Source organism: Protopterus annectens, chromosome 1.part1 (assembly GCF_019279795.1).
Source record: "Protopterus annectens isolate FY-2018-M chromosome 1.part1, PAN1.0, whole genome shotgun sequence".
NCBI lineage: Eukaryota > Metazoa > Chordata > Ceratodontiformes > Protopteridae > Protopterus > Protopterus annectens.
This window is the reverse complement of record NC_056726.1, coordinates 1404331394-1404357368: the sequence shown is the minus strand read 5'-3', so window position 1 is coordinate 1404357368 and position 25975 is coordinate 1404331394. Positions and strand designations below refer to the sequence as shown.

General features: G+C 39.8%; 1 protein-coding gene across 1 annotated transcript; it reads right to left on the bottom strand.

The window, feature by feature from the left end:
• Positions 1-20339: 20339 nt before the first annotated feature.
• LOC122816307 (zinc finger BED domain-containing protein 5-like) lies at positions 20340-21800 on the bottom strand. Its single transcript, XM_044089043.1, has one exon. It carries the CDS (start codon positions 21798-21800, stop codon positions 20340-20342), a length of 1461 nt encoding a protein of 486 aa, XP_043944978.1.
• Between the last annotated feature and the right edge of the window lie 4175 nt (positions 21801-25975).

The window sequence follows — 25975 nt, the reverse complement described above, 5'->3', positions numbered from 1 at the left end:
TGGGGAGTCATGGTATAATGGACATTAACACATCTGAAAAACAATTTCACAAGGGTCAAACAGCTTGTTTGTGTTTTATATTAGTATTATTATATAATTTGCCTACCTAAATACTCACTGATCACACATAGTACTCTGTCCCCAGGCTGCAGTTCATCTGCATTCGCTGCTGAATGTAAAACATAGTTAGTCTGGAGAGAAGCAGTAAACTAAACCTTTGAGAAACAGTGGTAAATGATAGGACCAGATTGTCTAAAATAGAACAAAAACATCTTTGTGAGACTGTGAATGAACAGAGCTGATCAGGATCAGAGACTCTCAGCCACAGTGTCAGTAGGGGGAGATAAAAGACAAAGAGTACAGATTTGTGGTTAATTTGTCCAGCAGGCAATGATAAAATAAATAAGTAGATCAACAACTGGACCATACTGTAGGCAGACAAAATGGAGAACAAACTGGACACTAGCAAGGCAGATGTACTGTGGGGCTCCCTATGGTCTTGGAGCATAATTGGACCAAATACATTTAACTGACTAAGGATATTGTGACAAAAATAACAGAGGTAGGTAGTCCAAAAGGCTCAAGAAGTCCAGAGAAGGATTACTAACATCAGATCTTTAGTACATTGAATTAATGAATTGTAATAGTATTAGAAAATATGGTGGTATGGAATGGGACAGTGTCAGCCTCATTGTAGAATGTATGTCTATTGTACTGGACCATAATTACATCTTCTATGAAGGAGAACATTATAGGCAGACCAGAGGGGTAGCGATGGGAGCCGCTTGTGCTCCCATCTTTGCCAACCTGGCTATGCTTGACTGGGAGGATAAACATGTATTCATGAGTGAGTTTTTTGGTAGTATTAGATACTACACTCACTTTTTGGATGATATTTTCATCCCATGGGATGATTCCCTGGATAGATTTAAGCAATTTATTGAATATTTAAATAATACCAGTACATATTTAAAATTCACCTACAATTACAACACTGATAGTATAGCTTATCTGGATACTCTTGTTAGCCACACACCTACTGGTTTTAAGTATCGTATCCATAAGAAGGATACATTTAGTAATACCTACTTGGAATATTCAAGTAACCATCCAAGAGGCTTAGTGAAGAACATATTAAAAGGGCAGTGTATTAGAGCTGCCAGAATGACGTCTCAATATGAGGATATGGTGCAAGAAATTAATTTTATAAGAAGTATGTTCAGTGAAAGGGGATACCCTAAAGGATTAATATATGACATCACTAGATATGTTATAAGTGAATGGGGAGGTAAATATAAACCTTTATTAGGCACGGGAACATTACAGAACCCGCCCCTTAGTACAACATCTGTTGACAGTGAAGTACATTTTAATTGTGCTTGTATATTAGAGTATGGCCCTTATGTAAATCAGGTTAAAAAAGTTATTACACACAACTGGAACATTCTTATGGCCGATGAGAATATCACACAACTTGTGGGGGGAGACACCAGTTTTTTTGTTTATAAGACTGGACAGAATATAAAGAGTAGACTGGAACAATGAGGGGAGATAACCAGGATGAACAATAGGAACAGTCATACTAGGAAGTGTGGGGCATGTGGACAATGCCATGCTATATTAGAAGATGACAAGATAGTTTTGGGAAACGTTAACAATACTATGGTTACATTTAAAATAGGGAATTGTAACACCAAACACGTAATATATTTAGCTAAATGTACAGTATGTTCTGGATATTATGTGGGAAAAACTGACTGGTGCCTCAAGAATGGGATCTATGATCATTTATATAGGATCAGGAAACAGTACAAAAATAATGCCTTATATAGGCATATTGAGAAGTGGGGGAATAACCATAATTTTAAATTTGGTATTTTAGAACAAGTTAAGGAGAATCCCAGAGGTGGTGATATAAAGACTATATTGGGACAGAAGGAAGTAAAGTGGCAACTGCTGCCTGATGCTATGACCGCCCCCAGGATTAAATCACAATATTCCAGTCAAGCCCATATTAGTAGCTAGGGCACGAGAATCTGGATTTAGTAATTTAGTCATAGGGTGCACCTCAGTTTAATATCCACTTTTTATTCTGTTGATTGATGTATATTATTATGTGTGAGTATATTTGAAATCTTTGTGATGATTTGTCAGAATTAATGTACGAGTTTAGTTATGCAGCAGTACGCAAAAGTATTTTGGAAGCATATAGCTTTAATTTTTTGAATAAACCTATTGGCACAAAAAATGTTGTATTTAAACAGTTATAATGTAGTGCTACATGTTCTGATGAAGTCCACAGTGGAAGTGGATGAAAGCGCTTAACTTGTAGCACATTATATACATTTATGAATTGTTATTGTTTTTAGTGTTTTTAGTTTTTGCGGATTAAATCTACATTACATACTTATTGCCTGACTGTGTTCTTGTGGAATCCAGGCTGTATTAACGTTTGCCTCTTGTTTGTTGTTCCTGGTTGATTAAGGATATTGCAACAAAAATAACAGAGGCAGGTAGTCCAAAAGGCTCAACACAATAAAGAGGACAAGTCCAGAGCAGGATTACTAAAGTCAGATCTTTAGTACATTGAATTAAAATTATGGGACCCAACCACATTAATAAGGTCGACTTCCCAAATAACTGATGCAGGGGACACAAAGCAGGAAAAAAGAAGACAGAAGGCCCTTGAAGCATTAACAAAATCAAATGGTCCATTAAGAGAAACAAAATCAGAAAGTCCTTGCAGGATTTTAGAAAATCAATGGGGTTTCCCATCAACATAAAACGATTCAGGAATATATCATCTGTTTTTTATTGGAAACAATATCTTGCCAACAGGACTAACTCACTCAGGTGGTCACACTGAGTTTAACAGAGTTAGGGAGCTCACAGCAAATCTACTGAAATCATGAAGCTGGCTTCTTGACAGATACCCACTTAATGTTGTCCTGTCCATTGACAGTCTGAATTTGTTTTGTAGTACAACAAGTGACGTAAGCTATGGAACCTTGCTGGCTAGGCTTACATAGGCCCTTGGGCTGGTAGCCTAGTACCTACTTATGAACCTATGAACCTATAAAGAATGGACGTTGATTATTTGAAATCCCTGAATGGCTACTTAGTCAGTATCACTAATGGGATGAAGAAACACAAGAACAAGCATTATTTTCTCTGTTTAAAAGTCAAATAAATCTCTTGGCTTCAGAGAGTGCAGCTTTTACCTGTGTAGTTGTGATTACAGGGACTCTGCATTCTTCCTGTATAAATATGGGCCCTTTAGGGGGTGAGAGGGGGGTAAAGTTAGCACTGAACCTATCTGCCAGGATGTTGGCAATATCAGTTGGTTCTGTAATTTTCGTGTCTTTGTGCTGTAACTCAGAGCAGATCTGAGTGTTGCCATCTAGATTCTTGACATAGCTATAGAATGCTTTGTGTTTGTTCTTGGATTTGGTGGTGATTTTGTTTTCGTAGCTAGCTTTGGAGGATCTTATAAGGGATCTCAGCTTCTTACTGAAGCTGACTAGGGAGCTCCTCCACTCATGGGATTTTACTCTCATTTGCAACAGTTTCTTCCTTCTGTTGTTCAGTTTGTTTATGGCAGGGGACCACCAGATTGGCTTCCTTTTTTTGGAAGATAGCGTCTTGGTTCTGTTTGGGATAGCACGATCCATGCACTCGTGTAAGTGCTTATAGAGTGCATTTGTGTAGGAATCAGCAGTTGTAACTGTATTGTCCATCTGCATGGGTGTCATGAAGTTCACCACTTCTGTCTTAAGAAGCATGAAGTTGGCTTTAGAGAATTTTTTTACTGCGGTTTCCTTAATGGGGTGGTGGGGGAGGGATGTGGATATCAAGGGTGATAAGCTTATGGTCGGATCGGACCAATGAGGAGTTGACTTCAGGTGTGGAACACCGGTCACTCATGTTGGTAATGACTAGGTCTAGGATATTGTTGCCCCTGGTGGGGGTGCGGATAAGTTGATCTAGGGAATTTTAGTTTATGAATTCCAGAAAGCGTTGCGCTAAGTAGTTGGTACATGAGTAGTTTTCCCAGTTAATGGTGGGGTAGTTGAAGTTGCCCATTATTAGGGTGTTTGGTTGAACCCTAATATTTTCCAGTACATCAAGAAAAGAGGACTGGGAATCCTGGGGCATGGTGGGGGATCTGTAGCAATCTGGATTGCAGTTTTGCCCAGAGTTAGCTGCACTTGGATAACCTCAGATATATTATGCTGAGCAGCTAGCCTGGAGGTGTGGATATCCTTAATGAATATGGACACATCTCCGCCTTTGGTGTTTCGGTCCAGGTTACATGGCCGAAAAGTGTGGTATGAGTTATAGCCTGGTAGTGCAGGGGTGCTCTCTGGAGTGGGTGGGTGGGACAAAACAGTTTCAACAGAGATCTAAGCAACAACTAACAGTACAAACTTTAAAACCAAAAAAAATATACTCAGCTCTGTATATTTGCTGATCAGTCTCTCAGAACAGTGAGACAACAGTTTCAACTAAGATCTAAGCAACAATTAACAAACTTTATAACCAAAAAATATATACTCAGCTCTGTATATTTGCAGATAGTCTCAGAAAGTATCAGAATACGATGAGCAACCTTTAATTGGTCTTAGGGACCAAACCCTGTTGACTGCAGGGTTTTCTGATGCCTAAAAGTAGTGATGTGTACAGTCATCAACAACCAAACAAATTAGCATAAGGATGTTCACTGCTAGGCTGCTCCAAAAATAACAAAGACTACAAAAAACTACAAAGCCCTTTTTTCATTTGGGTTCCTACTTTATTCAATATATTGCAAGGACTTCACCTGCTTCCTAGGACTGGTTCTGCAGTGTTCCAGTTTCTGGTGAGAGTTGAAGCTTCTACATAACAGATGCCTGAAGTAGGGTTCTAGGGCCTGAGGTAGGGTTCTAGTGAAATATTAGCAGTTGGTACAGAGAATTAAAGCTATGAACTGTCAGAAAACTGTTTTCTGTAGTCTAGAGTTTGATTATATTTGCCAGCTATGCAAATCTGAACAATAACTTATCCAGACAGTGGTCTGGAAAAATGGGACCAGGCTCTTCAGTGGTCTCCTGGACCACATGCTAAGGAGCTACCCAAAAACCTTTTGGTGTGTCTATTTTTGAATGACCGGTTTCTATGGGGGGCTTGTTCAGTGCAGCAGTTTTAATACTGTTGGATAACCAATGCAAGAGCCTAGTCTAAAATAGGTAAGGCAACCTTTTCATCTATGGATAGATCAGATAAATTTGACTGCCTTATGCTTTAGCTTAGCTGCATGATTGTGATCAGTTTTACTGCTGGTTTATTACATATAGTGAAATCATTGTCTCTTTTTTAACTTATTATCTTGCCAACCGCATTTTGGTTGAATCATTGAATTTAGGGGTCTAGATTATAAGATCGACGTTTGAAAACATCGAACAATATATGGTCGACACCATATGGTCGATGTCTTCAAACACTGACCTTATAAAAAGACAAAAAAAAAAAAAACTACCCTAACAGGTTGAAGCAGGGGGTCTTGCCCCTCTGCACCCCCCACACCCTCGCTACTTAAATATACCAACTCCAAGACAGCACTACATTGCAGTAAATGGAAATCTCCCCTTACGGAAATTTCTGTTAACACGCTCGAGATTCTGAGCATTCAATATTTTTGTGTCGACAATGTCAGATTCAACATTGTTGGCTTTCGAGAATATAACAGTGGACAGTGGTCTCACTTTCAATAACCACATCACCACAACAGTCTGGAAATCCTTCTATGTGGCACACCTCATCACTAAGGGCTTTTCATCCAGAAAAAAGGAGGTCATTGTCCCACTGTACTCATCTCTCATTAGACCCATTATAGAGTATAATGCCCCATTTGGTATGTACCTCACAAGACATCTGCAACAGCTGGAAAGGCCAGGGAAATACCTCACTAAAAAAATCACAGGCCTAAAGCAGATGCCATATGCTGACCGTCTAAAAAAACTCCAGCTATACTCTGTGGCATATCGTCTACTCAGAGGTGATCTCTGCTTAACATACAAGGCTATGTCAAACCCTGAGCTGTTGGGCATGCTCCACTTAAAGAAATCCCAATCCCTCAGAGCCACATGCTCCAGGGATCTGAACCTTGTCATCACAATGAACAAAACATGCTGGAGGGATAGGTTCCTGACCCAGAGACTCCCCATACTCCGGAATAGACTGCCCATACATGTCAAGCAGAGTGCCTCATTGGCCCTCTTCAAAAGGAACCTTGATGATTGGATGGGAGATAGGAAATTCACCCCGGGATCATGTCAGTCGCATTGCTAGACAGGGGTCCAGAGAAGTAAATATTGTGGGAAGAAATATCCAGGGAATTGTTATGGCTAGGCTTGTATAGGCCCTAGGGCCAATCACCTAGTACCAACCTATGAACCTATAATATAGACCTGAATTTAGTACTGTGGTTCTTCTAACTGTTTTACTATTGCAATTAAGTAATATTTCAGTGTTGTACTTTATTGCTGTTGTAATAATGATAATAATAATAATAATAATAATAATAATAATAATAATAATAATAATAATACCAATTTGTTTATCAGATAGGCTCTCTGGACAAAGCCAGATCCAGCACTAGGTGACGAAGGTAGTGACTTAGGGCCCACTGACTTGGGGAGGTCCACCAGCTGGGGAAGGGGGTGTCCACTGGCTGGGGCTGCCACAAAACTTTTGTTTCTTTAAGAATGCAGTGTGTGTGTGTGTGTGTGTGTGTGTGTGTGTGTGTGTGTGTGTGTTACACTTTTTTAATGATGCTTGCAGAGTGCGTCCTTAGTAGCATCTGTGGTATAACACACACACATTCAAACTGAAATGGAGAGTGCAATTCAAGAAACAAGCGTGGATATTGTTTTGGATTAATATGGAGAATGACCTGATCCTGAAATACGTTAGTAGAGAGCAGTGTGTGTTCCAAATAGATCGTTCCTGAAACAAGAGTGTGTGTGTGTGTGTGTGTGTGTGTGTGTGTGTGTGTGTGTGTGTGTGTGTGTGTGTGTGTGTGTGTGTGTAATCCCCAGGTAGGAATGGCAAGTTGATTAGCCCATTCAAGCTCAAACCCTGTACCTTCAATATAGGATACTAGCGCCTGAATAATCTACACCAACTGCCAAACTGTCATCAGTAAGGACTGTTGAGTTTCAGTGGGTTTTTAAAGAATGTTGAGTTTCTGTTCATTTAAAAACAATGTTCAGCTTCTGTGCATTTTCAAAGACTGTTGGGCTTCTGTGCATTTTCAAGGAATGTTGAGCTTCTGTGCATTTTCAAGGAATGATGAGTTTCCATGCATTTTCAAGGAATGTTGAGTTTCAAGACAAGAGAAACTTACAGTTGCTGTTTGTTTGTTTTCAACGTGTAACTGTTTTGTTTAGTTTTGTGCAATAAATTTTAAAAGCAGTTAGTAGCACAACAGGTAGCATACTTTCCTTTGGTGCAGATGGCTGTGGATTCTATTTCCACACCATGTATATGGAGTGCTGAAATTGCAGTAACTTGTTTAAGGGGGGAAGGGGGTGCTGTACTCATGAGTGTGTCCTCCTTTGGATGAGATGCCTAGTAACTATGAACCTGCTGCTGGTCTGGCAGGTATTCCTACTGCAATGTTACCAGCTTACCATTTTTTTTTAAATGTAATATGGACAGTTTATTCTTTAAGGGCAGCAGACGCTGAATTTGTACATGAAACACCAAAATGTAAAGTTGTGTGCCAGCAGCAACATCTTCATTATTTATAGATCTTTTAATGTGGAATTATTCAGATAACTTTTACATCTTCAAAGATTGTGTATGTTGACTGATATTGGGGGAATGTAATGACAGAAGTCTGTGTGGCCTTTTGTGGTTGAAATGTTCTGTAATGGGTAGTTTTGCCCTTATTGGTTCATATGTTTTGTTTCATTACTCACTAGAAAAATGTTCAGAGACAAAGATAACCTCCCAGGTGAAAGATAACTGTAAGGCTTTTTTTTAATTATGTTCATAACCTCAGGGGAAATGGTCAGCAATGTGTTCAATTAATCATGAAAGGCAACACTTACACCTAGCCTGAAACTATAGCAAACCTGATGGCTGACAAGTTTAGTTCAAATTCCCCCCATAACCTTCTACCACACCCAAAGAAATACCAGCAACCTTCCCCCTACCAGTCATTACAAGGGAACAGGTCCTTACTGTGCTCGCTAGCCAAAAAAACAGCCTCCATGGGTCCTGACAACATTCCATGAGGCTTCTTAGATAACTTAAAACAGAAACCCTTTTTAATCACAGCTTCCAGATGGGCTTTGTCCCAGAGGAATGTAGGACTGCAACAATTATCCCTCTACCCAAGGGGGGAGATCAGCTCACTCAGGGAACTACAGACCCATAAGCTTGATCAGTCTTATCTGCAAGGCCATGGAGAGAATTATCATGGATCTGATCAATAATGACATAGGAACTCACCAAACACTGGAGCAGACCCAATCTAGCTTTGTCAAATGGAGGTCTTGCCTGCTGAATCTGGTGGACTTCTTCAAGAAAGTCACCAGGGCCATGGATTAGGGTAGACGGTACACCACTTATTTAGACCTGGCCAAAGCCTTTGACACAATACCCCACTTGAGGATCATGGATAAACTTACTAAGTTAGGCATAAACCCCTACATTGTTAGATAGATAGCCAACTGGCCACTGACAAGACACATGTTGTCTGGATAAGTGAATCCACTTCTGATAAGAAACCTGTTACTAGCGATGTCCCACAGGGCTCAGTGTTGGGATCCCTCCTGCTTGGTATATACTTGTCTGAAATGAAGCCAATGGGGGCCTCTGGCTCACCAAGTTCACTGATGACTGTAAGCTGGGAGCAATCACTGAATCTCCAAATGATGTCAACATCCTACAAACAGAACTAAAATTTACAAATAACTGGTGCCAAAACCATGGTCTGAGACCAAATGCTAAAAATATGCATCATCAAACTCTTCAGTAAATCACATATTCCTGCAAATTTTAATTTTGATAGCACACCCCTAAAAGTAAACCCAGTGGTGAGAGACCTAGGAACACAGATAGAGAGAGTAACCTAAACTTTGGCAATCATGTAGCTATGGTAGTGATGAAATCCTTCTGTGTGGCTCAACTTATAAGTAAAGGCCCATGGCATCAAGATCAAAGGAAGTCATAGTACCATTGTACTTGGCCTTCATCAGGCCCATAATCGAGTACAATGCTCCCTTCTCCTTGTACCTAACCAGGCACTTATACTAATTGGAGCAGCCCTAGAGGTTTCTCATTAAAAAATACCAAGTCTAAGACACATGCCTTATGCATACTGACTAAAGTCCCTATCTCTTTACTCCATCTCATATCGTTTGAGAGGGGACTTATGTTTGACCTACAAGGCATTCTTTGATCCAGCCCTGATGAAAATGTTACATATTCACAAGAAAAAATCATACAAGGGTTACATGTTCCATGGACCTGAATCTTATTTTTGATTCTAACAGAACAATCTGGACAGACAGATTTGTATACCAAAGGCTGCCTCATCTATGAAATAAACTTCCCATCTTCGTAAAATATAGCCCATCCCTCATCCTCTTCAAAAAGAATTGAATGGGGACCTGTAAATTCACCCATGGGGTACTGCCCATGTCCCTCATGGACAGAGGCAGTCTGAAAAATGACTTAGGGCACCATTACCTAAAGATTCACAGCCCTGGAACTACCCCATCTCATATATGGGGAATTATGATACAATATTGTCTTATTTTGGGCATCATTGGCTAGGCCTGTAAAGGCTGTTGTGCCATTAGCCTAGTAATCACCTATGACCCTATGAACTCTAACAAGTGGTGCTGTATTATGCAAGGAATATAATTTAATCCAATTAGGATGATGCATCAAAGAACATGTGCATATGAATGCATGGTCCAAAAATGTGTGCAAGGAGCCTATGGTTTAAAACAGGCCAAAGGTAAACTTAATCCACCGGTGGCCAGATGCATTTTCTTTGAATGTGGGTTTAAATGCTAATTCAATGAATATGAGTTTCAAGGGGGGAGAGAAGCTTACTGTTCATGTTAGTCTGCTCTCACTGTGAGATCATCTTGTTTTGTTTAGCAAATGGCTATCAGTGTTTGTGCTATAAAATTTGAAATAAAAGATTTAAATATCTCTAATCATTGTAAAAGTAAAAAGAAAACAGTAGGCACACTGACAGGTTTGAACAGTTTTTATGGTAACTGAGGAGAAATAGCTAAGGAATGGGATAGTGGAATGGCAGGAGAGGATGCCGGATCCATTACTCCGCTTAGGTCCTAACTCGACCATGATCTGGCTCTGCCACTGGCCACAAAATCCCTTTTCAGGGCAATCTGGGAATAATGCTTGATTAAATGATTTGCTAGGCAAATGAGTGCTGAGGGCATCAAACCCTGTACTACAGGAACTCCAGCTTGCAACTGTAATTGCTGCACAAACTGCCAGACAAACAAAAATGTAAAAGGTTTCACTGAGATTTGAACTCCGGCCAGTGGATTCCAAACCCAGAGTGCTAACCATTACACAATGGAACCAAATTGTATTGGTGTTCACTACTTGCAATATCATAATATCCCCCAACCCGACAGTGCTTTTTTAGAACTGCCAACTTGATAAGTGATCCAGTATAACTAACCCAACCCAATTCATTTAAAATGGGTGGCGATAGCCAAACACACTCTGGCTAGGCTTATAAATGCCCAAGGGCAGATAGCCTAGTATGAACCTATGAACCTATAATACTGCAGTTTTGCTCATACTATGCCAGGTAATTTTGCAATGTTGTCAGTTAATGATACAAGCTAGATGGAAACTATTTTTTTATCACTGTTGTTACATTTCAGCTTACTGCTTTTTGCTGTTGTAGTATTTAAAGCTACTGCTCCATAGTACTGCACCAGAGAGTATTCAAATAACCTTTCAGACATGAGAGAGTTTTCAGAGTAAGTTTCCCAAGCTGGTATCTGTCTAGCATTGAGCGGCATTCTACCTTCTTCAAGGATAATGTCATAATATGAGCAAAAGATAATTGACTTTAATAATTAGCTTAGCTTTTGGTGTTATTCAAATGGGGGGGGGGGTGCTATATTTGTCAGCCTGTGAGGATTTGATTGGCAGCCCATGCTGCTTCACCAGGAATGGTCTGCACCTGTCCCCTTTAGGCTTTTGAATGATGGCTAAAATCTTGTCTACCCTGACAGTGCTTTTTTAGAACTGCCAACTTGATAAGCGATCCAGTATAACTAAACCAACCCAAGATAATCTAAAGGTGATACTGCTCAATGCCAGGAGATAAACAACAACAAAACAAAAAAACCTCCACTCCCGGCAAGCTCTCCTCACCCTGATGAACACAGATGTCTGAGCAGTTACTGAGATGTGGTTTAAAACCATAGGGGGCAGCAAGGTAGTGCAGGGCTATAATGTCTTTCACACTTTTAGATAAGCTACTGCTCAGAAAGTGAAAAAAGGTGGGGGGGGTGTCAATTTACATCAAAAATAAATACACCTCAAGGATGGTCAAGCAATATGACGCACTTTATCTTCCCCAAGTAAAACTTGCCATATCGTACAATATCTTTGCATGCTATAGGTTCCCTTCTATGACCTAGAAAACCCACATCACTTACTTAAATGAACTGGAGGCACTCCCTATTAAAACCGACTTCAACTACCCCACTATAAACTGGGAATCATAGAAAACCTCAAACATGCAGGTTCAAAGGTTCATGCATTTTGTCAACATGAATGCTAGTCTAAATACCCACTAGGGGTGCAAACATACTTAACCTAGTCCTCAGCAATATGGGGGAATGTTACACCCCTCCCCCATATAATAATATAATAATGTCCTCACTGTTAAGATCGGACCATAAAGCTGTCTCCTTTAAAATAAAAATAAAGCCTGTGACACCAGCTAACCCTGGAATTTTTAGGAATTATTCCAAGGCAAACTTCATACTTTTAAGTGACACCCTGGGAAAATCTAACACCCCCAACCCAGGGAACACTGCTGCCTGTGAAGAATTGTTCACAAAAAACTTTTAGAATCATGTATACATCTCTATAGAGGCAGCAGTACCTACCTGAAGTAAGCGCAGGACAAACTCAATAAACATGCCACTCTGGTGGAATCCTAGCATTAGTAGATTGTACAACAGAAGGCAGCAAATCATGTCCAAAAATAGGAAGTGCAATACCTAACAAGGTAAAACACCCCCATCAAAATAAATAAGCAGCTCTTGGGACTACTTAAGTTGACAAAAGCTAAGTTTGAAGTAAAACTAGCCTCCCAGGCTAAGGACAATCATAAGGCATTCTTCAGCTATGTCCACAACCTCAAAGACAATACACAATAATGTGATGAACTAACTGTAAATGGAGCAACTTATACTGAGCCAGATGATATAGCAAATCTACTGGCAAATAAATTCACCTCCAGTTTTCCCAACTCTCACCCCCCCCTAGACACCACTCAAGAAATACCCCCCCAACCATTACTCCCCCAATTTTCACTAGACAACATGTCTTTAAAGCACTCTCCAATGCCAAAAAAATGCATTGTTGGGACCTAATGATATCCCAGGATGCCTCCTTAATAGCATGAAGCATGACCTATCAGGCCCATCAGAATCACTGTTTAACCATAGTAAAAAGGCTTCATGCTGAGTTGTTGTTCCTCTGTACAAGGGTGGGCCATCAATGGGCCAGGATAACTATCAGCCCATAAGCCTTACTAGTCTCGTATGAAAAATGGAAAGAATAATCATGGATTTGATAAATGCCTACAAAGGAAACCTTCATTCACTGGATCCAACTCAGTTTGGTTTCATCAAGGGCAGGTCTTGCCCACTCAACCTGTTGGTCTTCTTTGAAAGGGTTACCAAAGTAATGCATGAGGGCAAAAGGTGCATATTGTCTATCGTGACCTGGCCAAGGTATTTGACACAATACCTCACTCGGGCATTGTAGACAAACTCACTAAATTAGGTATAAGCCTCTATATTACCCACTGGATAGCCAGCTGGCTTACTGATAAGACTCCTTAAGTTAGGATAGGGGAATCCTTCTCTTCAAAGAGGCCAGTCACAAGTGGAGTCCCACAGGGATCTGTGCTGGGTCCACTCCTTTTCTGACATCTACTTCTTGGAAGTCAAGGCCACTGACCAAGTTTGCAGATGACTGCAAACTATGAGCTGTCATTGACACACCACAAGACACTAATATCCTCCAAGAAGGGCTAACATAGACAAATGACTGGTGCCAGAGCCATGGTTTAAAACTCAGTACCAGGAAATGCATAACAGTGTCCTTTTGGAAGTCATTTACCCCAGAAAACTCTCTTTGATAACATATCCCTAAGAATAGACACAGGAGGCAAGGATTTGAGGAGGTATGCAGACAGTAAATTGGCTTTCAACCAACATGTGTCTAAGGCAGTAAAGAAAGCATTCTATGTTGCTCAAGGAAGTCATTATTCTACTGTATTCATCCCTCATTTGGCCCATCATTGAGTGCAATGCACCCTTTGTACGTATCTGACCAGGAACATGCAACAACTGGAATGTTCACAGAGGTTCCTCACAAATAGAGTTTAGGATGTTAACAACATGTCCTATGTGGACTGCCTCAAAGCCCTATACCTATACTCTGTCTCCTACAGACTGTTGAGGGGTGATCTATGTCTGGCACACAAGACATCCCTCGATCCACTCTGGTGGACCACTTGCATATCCACAAAACAAATAGCATCAGAGCTACCTTGCTTGCGACATAAATAGGACATGTTGGAGGGACAGGTATATCTTTCAGAAAATAGCCCTTCTCTGGAACAGGTTTCCCATCCGTGTGAAGTAAAGTTTTTTTCCTGACCCTATTCAAGCATAACTTTGACCAGTGGATGGAAAATCAGAAATTCACCACTAGTCTGACGCCTATATCTATAATGTACAGAGGCAGCCTGTAATTGCATGACAACCCTTGGCTTAGCTTACATATACCCCTTAAAATAACATCTAGGGAACCAAAATTAGTTCAATATATTTGGCATCTGTGGTTAGGCTTGTAAAGGCCCTTGTGCTTGTTAGTCTAGTATACAACTATGAACCTATAAAACTAAGATGCACTTTTGCTGCTTATGGTGACTTTTTTCTGATTCCAAGAACAACTAATACAAACTGCAAAAGAACAACTCACCAGGCAGTGGAAACTTGTAAGACGTTATTTTAGTAGGCCACAAAATAAAAGATAACCTGTTTCATTCAAACGATATAGACTTCATCAGATAAATTTATTCAACTGTCATGTAATTTTATATAAACTTCCTACTAGATCACCTGATTGGCAATTTTAAAATTTTAAAGAGACAGTCCATCATGTTGTTTCTATAATATAAAGTATGTAAGTATTTAAAATAGCACAGCAAGTACAAAACAAAAGAATATGAAAACATATGTAAAAATAATAAATAAAGAGTAACTTGCATTTTGAGAAGATATTATATGACATAAAAAGGGGGGTCATTATTCACTTGGCATAAGCTTTCATTTTGAGTAAGCTAGTGATGCTAATGATATTGATTAAACCTGGTAGGGCCATAGCATTGAGAAAAAATTGCCACTACAGTTGTATTTGCTCTAAACTTATTGCCCAAGGGCCACCCCTTGGATTACGCTCCACTTTCTCCAATATGGTAAAATGGAAACAATGGTCTGTATGTATAGTCATGGCCCTTGGGCAATAATTTTAGAGCTATACTAATTAGGTACAGTTCAGATTGGCCTATAATTCCAGTTATTGATTGTACTTGATCTCATTTTTGATCATTGCTGATACTGATTTTTCAAAGTTACTGCTCTTGGTTACTGCATTTGAAACTATTGGATAAGACAATATGATTTATATTTGTCAGTTGCTATGCATTGGCTTGCTGTTCTTATGTACTGCCATCAATTTTTATATATTTTTTGCACATCTCAATATTACAGTAGTCATATTTCATATTCCTGTATCCTTTAGCCACATTCTATATCATCACCACTTCCTACATTTCCATTATCCACTTTTGCTTATACAATAGGTCATTAGGCTGTTTTGCGTATTATATCCCATTCATCTACACTTGCCATTATGGCCTCTTAATCAGCTTAGATGTGAGGATGGCATAATGGTTAAGGTGTTTACCTTACAGTTATAAGATGAAGGGTTTGATTCTTCCATGTGATAATAGGTGAAGCTTAAAATGGCCCAGAAGGGCAGTTAGCCTAGTATGAACCTGTGAGCTCTTTTTCTCTTCTCTAGCAAGCCTGATAGCACTATGTATTTTTAGGCAGAGTAAAAACGGATTCTTGCTTATGAAAACCTGTTTAAGGCTGCCTCAGAATGATTAATTACATGAGAGACGTATTTATTGAACTAAGGGGCTACTTTATCATCTCAAAACACATTTAGTAACCAGAAAATACACACCATTAGAACACAGACTACCTTCACTATATCAGCTTATACTGAGGTTGTTAAGAGAAGGGTGCCTCTTAGACCGAGTGTTAACAGAGCAGTGCCTAAACCTCCCAGACTAAGGACGAAAAAATAACAGCCATAAGTTCACAGGGCAATACACCTACCTTTACCACACACACACATAGCCAGCACACATATATCTAAGAGTCACAAAGGTGCAGACTCCATGTCCTAAAGGCTCACCAAGAGTGCATCCATCCATTGTAATATTTCAGTATTTATGACTCTATCATCAGCCTCATCAGGCTGGATTAGAACAGCGTGATGGATATCTTTGTGGAACCAGGATTAGGGATGCAGCAAGAACTCTGAGATCCCTCCAGCCTGGTAAATACAATTATGACCAAGTATTAGTCCACAAGAGTATGAATGACTTTAATTGTTATAACCAGAGGGACATACAGGGGATATCATTGAGCTTGCTTATCCATTTGTTTAACGTGAGCAAGACTCTGTTCTTGAGTGGTATTTTGATACCCAGATTCAGAGAAAAGATAATTTACTTTAATAGGCAGCTATGTAGAGGCCTTCATTCAAGAAGGATCCAGCGTGTGTCAGCTAGGAATGAAATGGCCTTCAAGTCTTCCTGCTTTGCCAGGGACAGTTTTTGCATTCTGGATAAAGCCTTTGCTGCAGCTACAATACCTTTTTCTGACAGAGTCCATCTGCTGCTCATTCCATCCCAGTGAAGTCTAATCTTTAATATATTAAAATGTTTTAACTTAGTGCCAGACGTCTTAACAAAAAAAAAGACCAAATCTGAAGCTCTCCTGCAACTTTAACACTTTCACATATGTCTAGTTACACAAACATGGTTTCAAAGCACGGAAAGTACACTCTGTCTTCATAGGTTCAGTGCCCATTAGGCCAAATGGAAATTTGTCGAGGATATTATAGAATCACAGCTGATTCCTTGGGACAATATGTTTGACCTACATATCCAAATTACCATAAACAGGATTAATCACCACTTCATAGTCAATCTACAACATGATAAACAACAACCAAAACAGCAACAATCATACTAATTTCAAAACTGGAATACCTTACCTGTAAAGCTCCAAACTAAATTAACAAATACAGCTACAATTAAACAATTTCTTTTTGTTTTAAAACTCACACATACCCAAACTACTCCAAAGACAACAGAATCAAGTGATGCAAACTCCTCCATATTTTTTAACATATGTACTAAAAACCCTTAAAGTAACACTGCACCACTAAATCACTCACCCTATGAAAAGTTAAGTACATTTCAACATTCTACACTACGACCTTCTGCACTTTCAACAACGGGGATTCCTGATTGTGGTCTTGATGTTCTAACATTTACTGTTATGGTAATGTGATGTTATGAAGTAGACCTGCTTCCATTATATATCAAATAGAAAGCACCCTTGCCACTTTCAATGTAAGCCTGAATAATTAGATCGGCAGCCTCAAATTCTTCTTTCATCTATCTTAATTTTTTCCTTCTTGAGGCTGGAGGAAAGTTTTGAATATAATTTATTTGTTAGGCTTATAATGGTCTGTTGCCTGATTGCCTGATATTTTGCCTATGAACTCAAATATATAAAATCCTAATAGCTCTACATAGACCCAGTTTTATTTACTCATTTTTCAACAAATAATAAATATGGGAATATTTGTCTACAAAACTCACATAAATCCTTGCTTTTATTCAACACCCAAATTACACATCCTCTGCAAAACAATCACACTAAAACCACACCAAACACACATTATCTCCTTGCCATGTATAAAATGGATATTCTTCCAATAATCATGGCTAAAGTCATAAAGATTACCACGAGGTATACGTAATGTGAACACCTTAAGGTAACCTTTTCAAATTCAAAGACGGCTCTAATGCTGTGCTTTTGCACAAAGATGAGCAACACCACTTTGGGCTGTGTCCACAGCCATGCTATATGGTAATGAGGCAGTTTGTGGGCTGTCTCCACAGCCATGCTATATGGTAATGAGGCAGTTTGTGGGCTGTCTCCACAGCCATGCTATATGGTAATGAGGCAGTTTGTGGGCTGTCTCCACGGCCATGCTATATGGTAATAAGACAGTTCAGTGGAGAGGCATATACTAATTAGCCATGTGCTGTCTATCTCTTTCCCGTTGAACCACTTCCAGGAAAGTATCTACACACTAAGCAATTCATAGAATTACTCGGCCATATAGAATAGCATGGTGGCTCCTACCATGTTGCAGTAGTAAACTCAGCCAAAAGAGCAGGTTCAGCCATCTCACTAGAGGTAATTACTGGGGAGTTTAGTGATATTGTAGGGTTAGGAGATGTATATATGTGTCTATGTGAGGGAGCTGCATGTGTGAAAGTACGTGTGAGTATGTGTCTGCCTGGGAGGTAGAGATAGGGGAGTTAGGGAGGGGGTCTGTGTCTGTGTCTGTGTATGTATGTTAATGGATGAGTTTGTGATTATGTTCTGGTGGGTAGAGGGCTGTGTGTGTGTGCGTGCATGCGTGCGTGCATGTGTGTGTGTGTGTGTGTGTGTGTGTGTGTGTGTGTGTGTGTGTGTGTGTGTGTGTGTGTGTGTGTGTGTAAGTATGTGTGGGTTGGGTTTGCTGTCATACCTCCATGCCCCCCTCTAACAAGCAGAGTCTACAAAAGTGGGTGGAGTTAAACAATAGCCAGTACTTTTCTGTTATCAGGGCAACACTTGTAATGGACGCTTAGCACCCGCTCGCAGTGATTTGACAGCTAATGCTGATGATCCTCGCTGGGTCAGTACAATTTCATACATTTTACTATAACCGGAAAAAAACAGATGCAAAAACGGACAATTTCTGCAATTTTGCCAAATGACAGACATCTCACAGGTAGACCTGTCTCCATGGACGCTTAGCACCCACTTGCAATGATTTGACAGCTGCTGCTGACGATCCTCACTGGTTCAGTACAATTTCATACATTTTACTATAACCGGGAAAAAAAAGATGCAAAAATGGACAGTTTCTGCAATTCTGCCAAATGACAGACATCTCAAAGGTAGAGGTGGACAAAGCCCAAAAGAACGAGGGGTGGGGGACAAACATCTCAGTTAGGGACACATTTGAAATATTTCTGGTACAAACTTACAAATACATGATTTAGTAAATGTTTCTCATTCACTCTCTTAAGCAGGCTGTCCAGATTTCCTAGGGTCAGATTGTAAATATTGCTGTTAGAAAGGTAGAAAACCAGAATGTCTGTCAATATTTTCTTACTTCAACACTCACTTGATTTGCCACTAAGCCATAATTTTGTTCTGTATACATAGGACGATCACTGCGTGCGTATGGTAGTGCATTAGAAGTGTTGCCCCGATAACGGAAAAGTACCCAATAGCCACCAAGGATTACTCTTAACTCTCATGCCTTAAATGCATTATAAGAGTGCAGGGATCTAGTGGCAGGAGGAATACCATCCAGCAGGGAATGAATCACAAAATACGACATCATGTAAGCAGGATATTTTTAGTGTGGGCCGTAAGACCCATGCTGGGACTACTAATGAATACCTGGGCCAAACATCCATTAGCGAGTATAACACAAATACCACAAAATATATTACTCTTGATCAACTCCTGCTACTCTCAGGGGACAGCCACCAAAATTTAGGTCTACATAAACCCATCTGACTCAATTGTCAGTTTAAATAATGTCAGATGTACAGTTCCACATCCAGCACCAGGTGACTTAAACAGCTGCCTAGTTTGCTTGTTTGGGGGACTCAGCCTGGCCATAAAAAATAAATAAATAAATAAATAAAAAAAACACTCCTTCCAAAGAATACAAGCTTCAGTCTTCCAATTATCTGCTGCACAAGTCTTCCACCTAACGTCAGACCTAGAAGCAACATATGTAGGTGGGATGATTTTTTCAAGTGTTAGTTGGAGATCTGAATTATGTTAGCACTCCTTGACTTACACTTTTGATTTTTTTAGCCCTATTCAGCCTCCTTCCAAGCAAAAAGCATCAGCGTATTTACAAGCAGGAGTTCATGGGGATGTTTTGTGGTTTTGAAAGCAACCCTTTACTCTTGACTACAGGAATTAGCGTATTAAGAGCTTAGAGCCTTGATCCACTGCACTGACGGACTTTCCTTAACTATATTTTCTCATAAATTACTGAGGCTAACAATCAGTCAATAATGCTAGCCTTTTCAGTTTCATACTTACTGTTCAGAAAATGCATTTCAAGTTAATTGGAGTTGCTTGGCAATTCAGTCTCTAAACCAGTGCTTCCCAATCTTTTTCTGGCCAAGGCACATTAGCCAAATACCAAAGAGTAAATGGCACACTGGAGCTGAAATGCTCCCATTTCTTTTTAAAATGATGTATTGTGCTCAACTAGTACTGTACTAACTACACTACTACAGTTCTACAAAGATACAGGTTTTCATGGCAGCCTGTAACATTAATAACAAATCTAATCATTCACCCGTCTATAGTACTGTTCTCTGTTAATACAAGTTAACTACATGTATACAGGACTACAGTAGCACTGAATCTTATGATAAAGAAATTCTTTATTTTGACACCACTATTGATGTGCAAGAAGTGCCTGTTGTTCATGTAAAACTGTAAATCCATAACTTAAAGAAAGTGATTAAAATCATCTCTAAATGAAATTAAAGTTACAAAAACTAAACAGTCAATAAAGAGGAACGGAAGCTATGATCTATTTTACTAATTCAGTTAATAGTTACTAGTCATGTGACCAATACTGTATTAATTTGATGGCTGACTTTGCAAGGACTGTGAAAGTGTTTCAATTCGAGCGAGAACGGTAGTTGACAAACATACTCGTAAGTTGTTTTCAAGTGCCTGTAAACACCCTCTGTGTTTTATTTTGATATGTGTCATTGCTGAGAATGCCTTCTCACACAGGTAAGTAGTGCTGAAGGGAAGCAGTATTCCGACAGCCTTACTATCTATCAATGTGTATTCCTTTTCAACCATAATCCAGAACTCTACTAAATTCATTTCCAGGAACTTCAATCGCACTGTACTGTCAGCTGCAACATCAATAAGCTGTTCCTTTTCTTGTAATTGTAAGCCAGACATATCAACTTGGATATGAAATGGGTTTCTTATCCAATCTTTGTCAGAAAGATTTAGACTTGGAAAGTAGTATTGCAACTTGTCATCCAACTGTGATAAATGTTCAATAACTATGTCATGTAACACAATTGCACCAGGATCAACTTCAACAGCATGACGGAACATAGCTACTGAATTAGCTGATTCTATTTCATGGGACCACATTCGAAGTTTCTGGCAAAAAGCGCACAGTTTGTCAGTAACAGATAGTATATTTGATTTGTTGCCCTGCATACTCAAATTCAGTGCATTTAACACGTCAAAAATGTCAACTAGGTATGCTAATTTGCTGCACCAGGTGGAATCACTCAACAATTGAACAAAGTCCTGTTTGACTTGTTGATTTAGGAAGAACACGCGTAGTTCATCTCTCAGCTCGTACACCCTCGACAGATCTTTTCCTTTGGATGGCCATCTTACATCTGTGTGCATCAAAAGTGTATAATGGTCTGCTCCCATGTCTGTGCATAACATCTCAAAAACTCTGAACTTGACTGGTCGAACTTTGATGAAGTTAACCATTTTAATCACATCATCTAAGATTGACTGAAGGTCGGTACCCATTGTCTTACTTACAAGTGCCTCCTGTGAATGAAGCAATGAGTTGTGACAATGTTTGGATTTTTTGCGTTTTGCCATACTTGCGAAACCACGCACATTTCCTGTCATTGATGGAGCTCCATCCGTGCACACAGCCATGCACCATTCCCACAGCAAACTATTCTGGACAAAGAACTGTGACACACATTTGAAAATATCCTCTCCTTTTGTTTCTATCAGTGCTCTACAAAACAAGAATTGCTCTAACATTTTTGTTCCATTTGAAAACCTCACGAAGGCCATTAACTGCGCTTTTCCGCTTACATCAGTAGATTCATCAATCTGTAGAGCAAATCGTTTGCACATCTGAAGCAAATTGCACACACTGCTGCTGATATCCTCTGACATCATTTCGATCCACCTGGCAACCGTGTTATTTGATGATGGCATCTTACATATAACTTTTTCTGCATCTTCTCCAAGCATTGTTTTCACCATAACTCTGCATGCAGGCATAATCAAAGACTCCACAATGTTGTGTGGTTTCATTCTTTGGGCAACTAGCTCTGCAACCTGAAAGCTAGCTAGCTGCACTTTGTCTGTAACCGAAAGATGCTTAGTAAAAAAATGCGCTTGCTTCTGCTGCCCATCTAATAAACGTTTAAAATATGTCTAATTTTTCCCTATGTAAGGCTTGTGCTTTGTGTTTAGATGGCGTTGCATCTTGCTTGGTACCATCGCTTCATTTGCAAGAATGTCACTGCATATTACACATAATGGTTGTAGAATGCCCTGCTTCTCAACACATGTAAATCCATAAGTTAAGTAACTGTCTTGGTAACGCCGAGTGACTTTGCTTTTACCAACAGTGCCTCTGTTATGCGATCTTCATCTAGGCATATTTCACTGTTAGCAACCGTGCTTTTTCTTTTATGACTTTCGTTATGCTTGCCATTTATAGTTACAAAGAATAAAAATACAATTCAGATTAACTTTAAATTCTATGAAAACTATGCTTAAACAACAATAAAGTCACGTTTTAGCAGTACATGTGGACTACTACATCCACAAATTGAGTGACGTCACTCCACAGAAGGTAAAGCCTCACAGCCACAGAAGAAATGTAGCTCCACTCAATTATTGAAATTGTCATGGAGCGCCGCCGCCATGCAGAACTGATGAAGTGGGATCTTTTTGTTTAGAAACTAATGATATTTCTCCGTCATTCCATGTTTTATTTCATTAGGAATATAAGGTTATAGTATTTTAACTTATAATTAATTTTAATGCAAAACCGTTATAATTTTACAATTTTTTTACTTTTTGCCACGGCACACTTCTACTGTAGCTGTGGCACAGTTGTGTGCCGCGGCACATAGGTTGGGAAGCACTGCTCTAAACTATTAACAAACTGCTCAAAAGTACAGGGTTTGAGACCTTCTACCTTCATTTGCCTACTGTGTCCTTTTAGCAAGTCACTCAGATAGTGCTCTTAGGTGCTCCATGAAAAAGGGCCCTTTATATGTACATTGAGTTTACCTGGTTACAAAACTGATAAAAGAAAATGGTACTTAAAATGTCTGCTTTTGTCCCTTCGTTATTTTTAACTTTGTCCACAATTCTTGAACAAAGAGGTTGAAAGTTATTTTTTGTATTCCTTGTAAAATTTATGTCTTTCTGTCAAGTTGTTGTGGACTGCAGTCATTAAATGAAGACAGTTATGAATTTCGGACTTTGCATCCTTCAGAAAAATTGTTAAATTCAAACAACTTTCTAACTATACATAAGAAACATTTAGAATCCTTTCCTGGTTTTGGGTCTTTGATTTGAGCTATGAAGCTGAGAGGATAGAAGTGGGCTCCACTGCATGGTTTTGACAACAGTGAACTGAGATACATTTATGGCCCATTATTTATGAATGTATTCACTTACTTGTTCTCAAGCAGATATCTGAGGTGTACATGCATGCAAGTGGCTGTAATTGATATTGGTGTGTGTGTCTGTAATAAATGCTTAGTTTCTGCAACCTACAGTACATATGGGGTAAAGAAAGGAACTGATTGTAATAAGCAGGAACATCATAATAGGAGCCATGTTCTTTGGGTACAATCCTTGGTTAGCTTGTTGTGTTGACTTTTGAGTGAGTTTATTATTTGGGTGTGAATAAACCAGAGAGCAAGAATTCAACAAGTTTAATGTTAGTATTTTAACTGTGAATACATTTTAATTACCTTTTTTGCAGATACACAGTGTGAAATGCACTATGTTGAACTACAAGGCATTCTATAGCTATGTCAAAATCTAAATGGCAATGCTCAGATCTGCTCTGAGTTACAACAGAATGGCATTAAATATACTGATCCCAAGGACATTGCCAATATCCTGGCAGATTGATTCAGTGCCAACTTCACCCCTCTCACCCCCTAAAGGGCACATATCAATACCAAAAGATTGCCAAATTCCAGTAATCATGGCCACACAGGTAAAAACCGCACCCTCCAAAGCTAAGAATACAGCATCCATGGGACCAGTCGACATCCCGGGCTGTGTATTACATGAACTACAAAATGAATTGGCACCTCACCTAAGTGTCATGTTTAATCATAGCCTCACCTCAGGCTTCATGCTCACTGAGTGGTGCACAGCTACAGTTATCCCACTACACAAGGGGAGATCCACCTTGGATCCTGGAGCTACTGTCCCATCAGTCTGACGAGCCTGATCTGCAAGGCCATGGAACGTATTATCATGGAACTTATAAACAAAGACATTGGCAACCTTCAAACACTAGACCCCCACCCAGTTTGGGTTTATGAAGGGCTGATTGTGTCTCCTGAACCTGATTGACTTCTTCGAATCAGTCTCCAGAGCTGTGGATGAGGGTAAGGCGGTCCACACAGCCTATCTGGACCTCTCCAAGGCCTTCAACAGCATCCCTCACTCTGGAATCATAGATAAACTTACTAAGCTGGGCATAAATCCCTACATCACTCAATGGGTTGCCAACTGGCTTACTGACAGAACCCACACTGTAAAAGTAGCCGACTCCAAATCCAGCTCCAGACAAGTGACAAGTGGAGTACCTCAGGGTTCAATCCCGGGACCGCTCTTGTTTGGCATCTACTTCTCTAACAAATTTTGCAGATAACTGCAAACTGGGAGCCATTATTGAATTCCCAAATGATGTGGACATTCTACAAAAGGGCCTTCCACAGTTGCTTGGTGCCAGAGCCATGGGCTCAAGCTAAGTGCCAAGAAGTGTATAGTTATCCCCTTTGGGAAAAAAACATGTACCCATGAATTATCACATAGATTGCAGTACACTAAATACCGAAAGTGTGATAAGAGACTTAGGAACACAGGTGGACAGTGGTCTCACCTTCGATAACCACATTGCCACAACAGTCAGGAAATCCTTCTATGTGGTACACCTCATCACTAAGGGCTTTTCATCCATAAAAAAAGGAGGTCATTGTCCCACTTACTCATCTCTCATTAGACCCATCATAGAGAACAATACCCCATTTGGTATGTAACTCTCAAGACATCTGCAACAACTGGAAAGGCCACAGAAACACCTCACTGAAAGAATCACAGGCCTAAAGCAGATGCCCTATGCTGACCGACTAAAAACTCCAGCTATGCTCTGTTGCATATCGTCTACTCAGAGGGAATCTCTGCTTAACATACAAGGCCATGTCAAATCCAGAGCTGTTGGACATGCTACACTTAAAGAAATCCCAATCCATCAGAGCCACAAGCTCCAGGGACCTAAACCTTGTCATCACAATGAACAAAACATGCTGGAGGGATAGTTTCCTGACCCAGAGACTCCCCATACTCTGGAATAGACTGCCCATATATGCCAAGCAGAGTGCCTCCTTGGCCCTCTTCAAAAGGAACCTTGACGACTGGATGGGAGATAGGAAATTTACACCAGAGATTACGTCAGTTGCCCTGCTATATAGGGGTCCAGGGAAGTAAATATTGTGGGAATAAATCACCAAGGAATTGTTATGGCTAGGCTTGTATAGGCCCTAGGGCCAATAGCCTAGTATCAACCTATGAACCTATGAACTTATGTTGGGCTACAGCTGTCTGGGTTCCTTAATGAGAAAGCCTATGAGCTGCTTTTGAAGTGAAATGTTTGACTCCCTCAGCTTTCATTTGTCTACTATGTGACTCTGAACAAATCACTTCACCGCAGTGCTCCTAGGCTGATACTGAAAAGGGATGCTTGCATCCAGTGAGCTGTCCCAAGCTGTCCCATACTGTTAGCAAATGAACTGCACATTTGCCTTTGGAACTCTTGCATCCCTCACATAGACACTAATTAGTGCTTCACTATATGTTGTTTGAGTCCCAACACATCTTGAAGTTTAATGGATTGCTAGGTGCATTTTCAATAAATGTGAGTTACTAGGGAAGAGTTGTTTACTATTGTTCATGCTGTTTTCAGTATGAGGCTGTTTTGTTTTGCTTAGCAAATGGCTGACAGTGTTTTTGCTGTAAATTTTGAAATAGTTTTAATTAAATCTGAATCTCTGGCATCATTGTAGAAGTAAAAAAAAAAAACATAAAAACAAAAATAATATGTTTGAACAGTTTTTTATGGTAACTGAGGATAGACAGTAATGGGATATTGGTAGGGGTGTGTGTGCAGTCCATTACCCTGCCTACGGCCCCATTTGATCATGATCTGGCTCTGCAGACATATCATTGTT

What these genes read in the sequence shown, in the direction of transcription:
- LOC122816307 (XM_044089043.1), bottom strand. Translation starts at nt 21,800, where the DNA reads ATGAAACCACACAACATTGTGGAGTCTTTGATTATGCCTGCATGCAGA.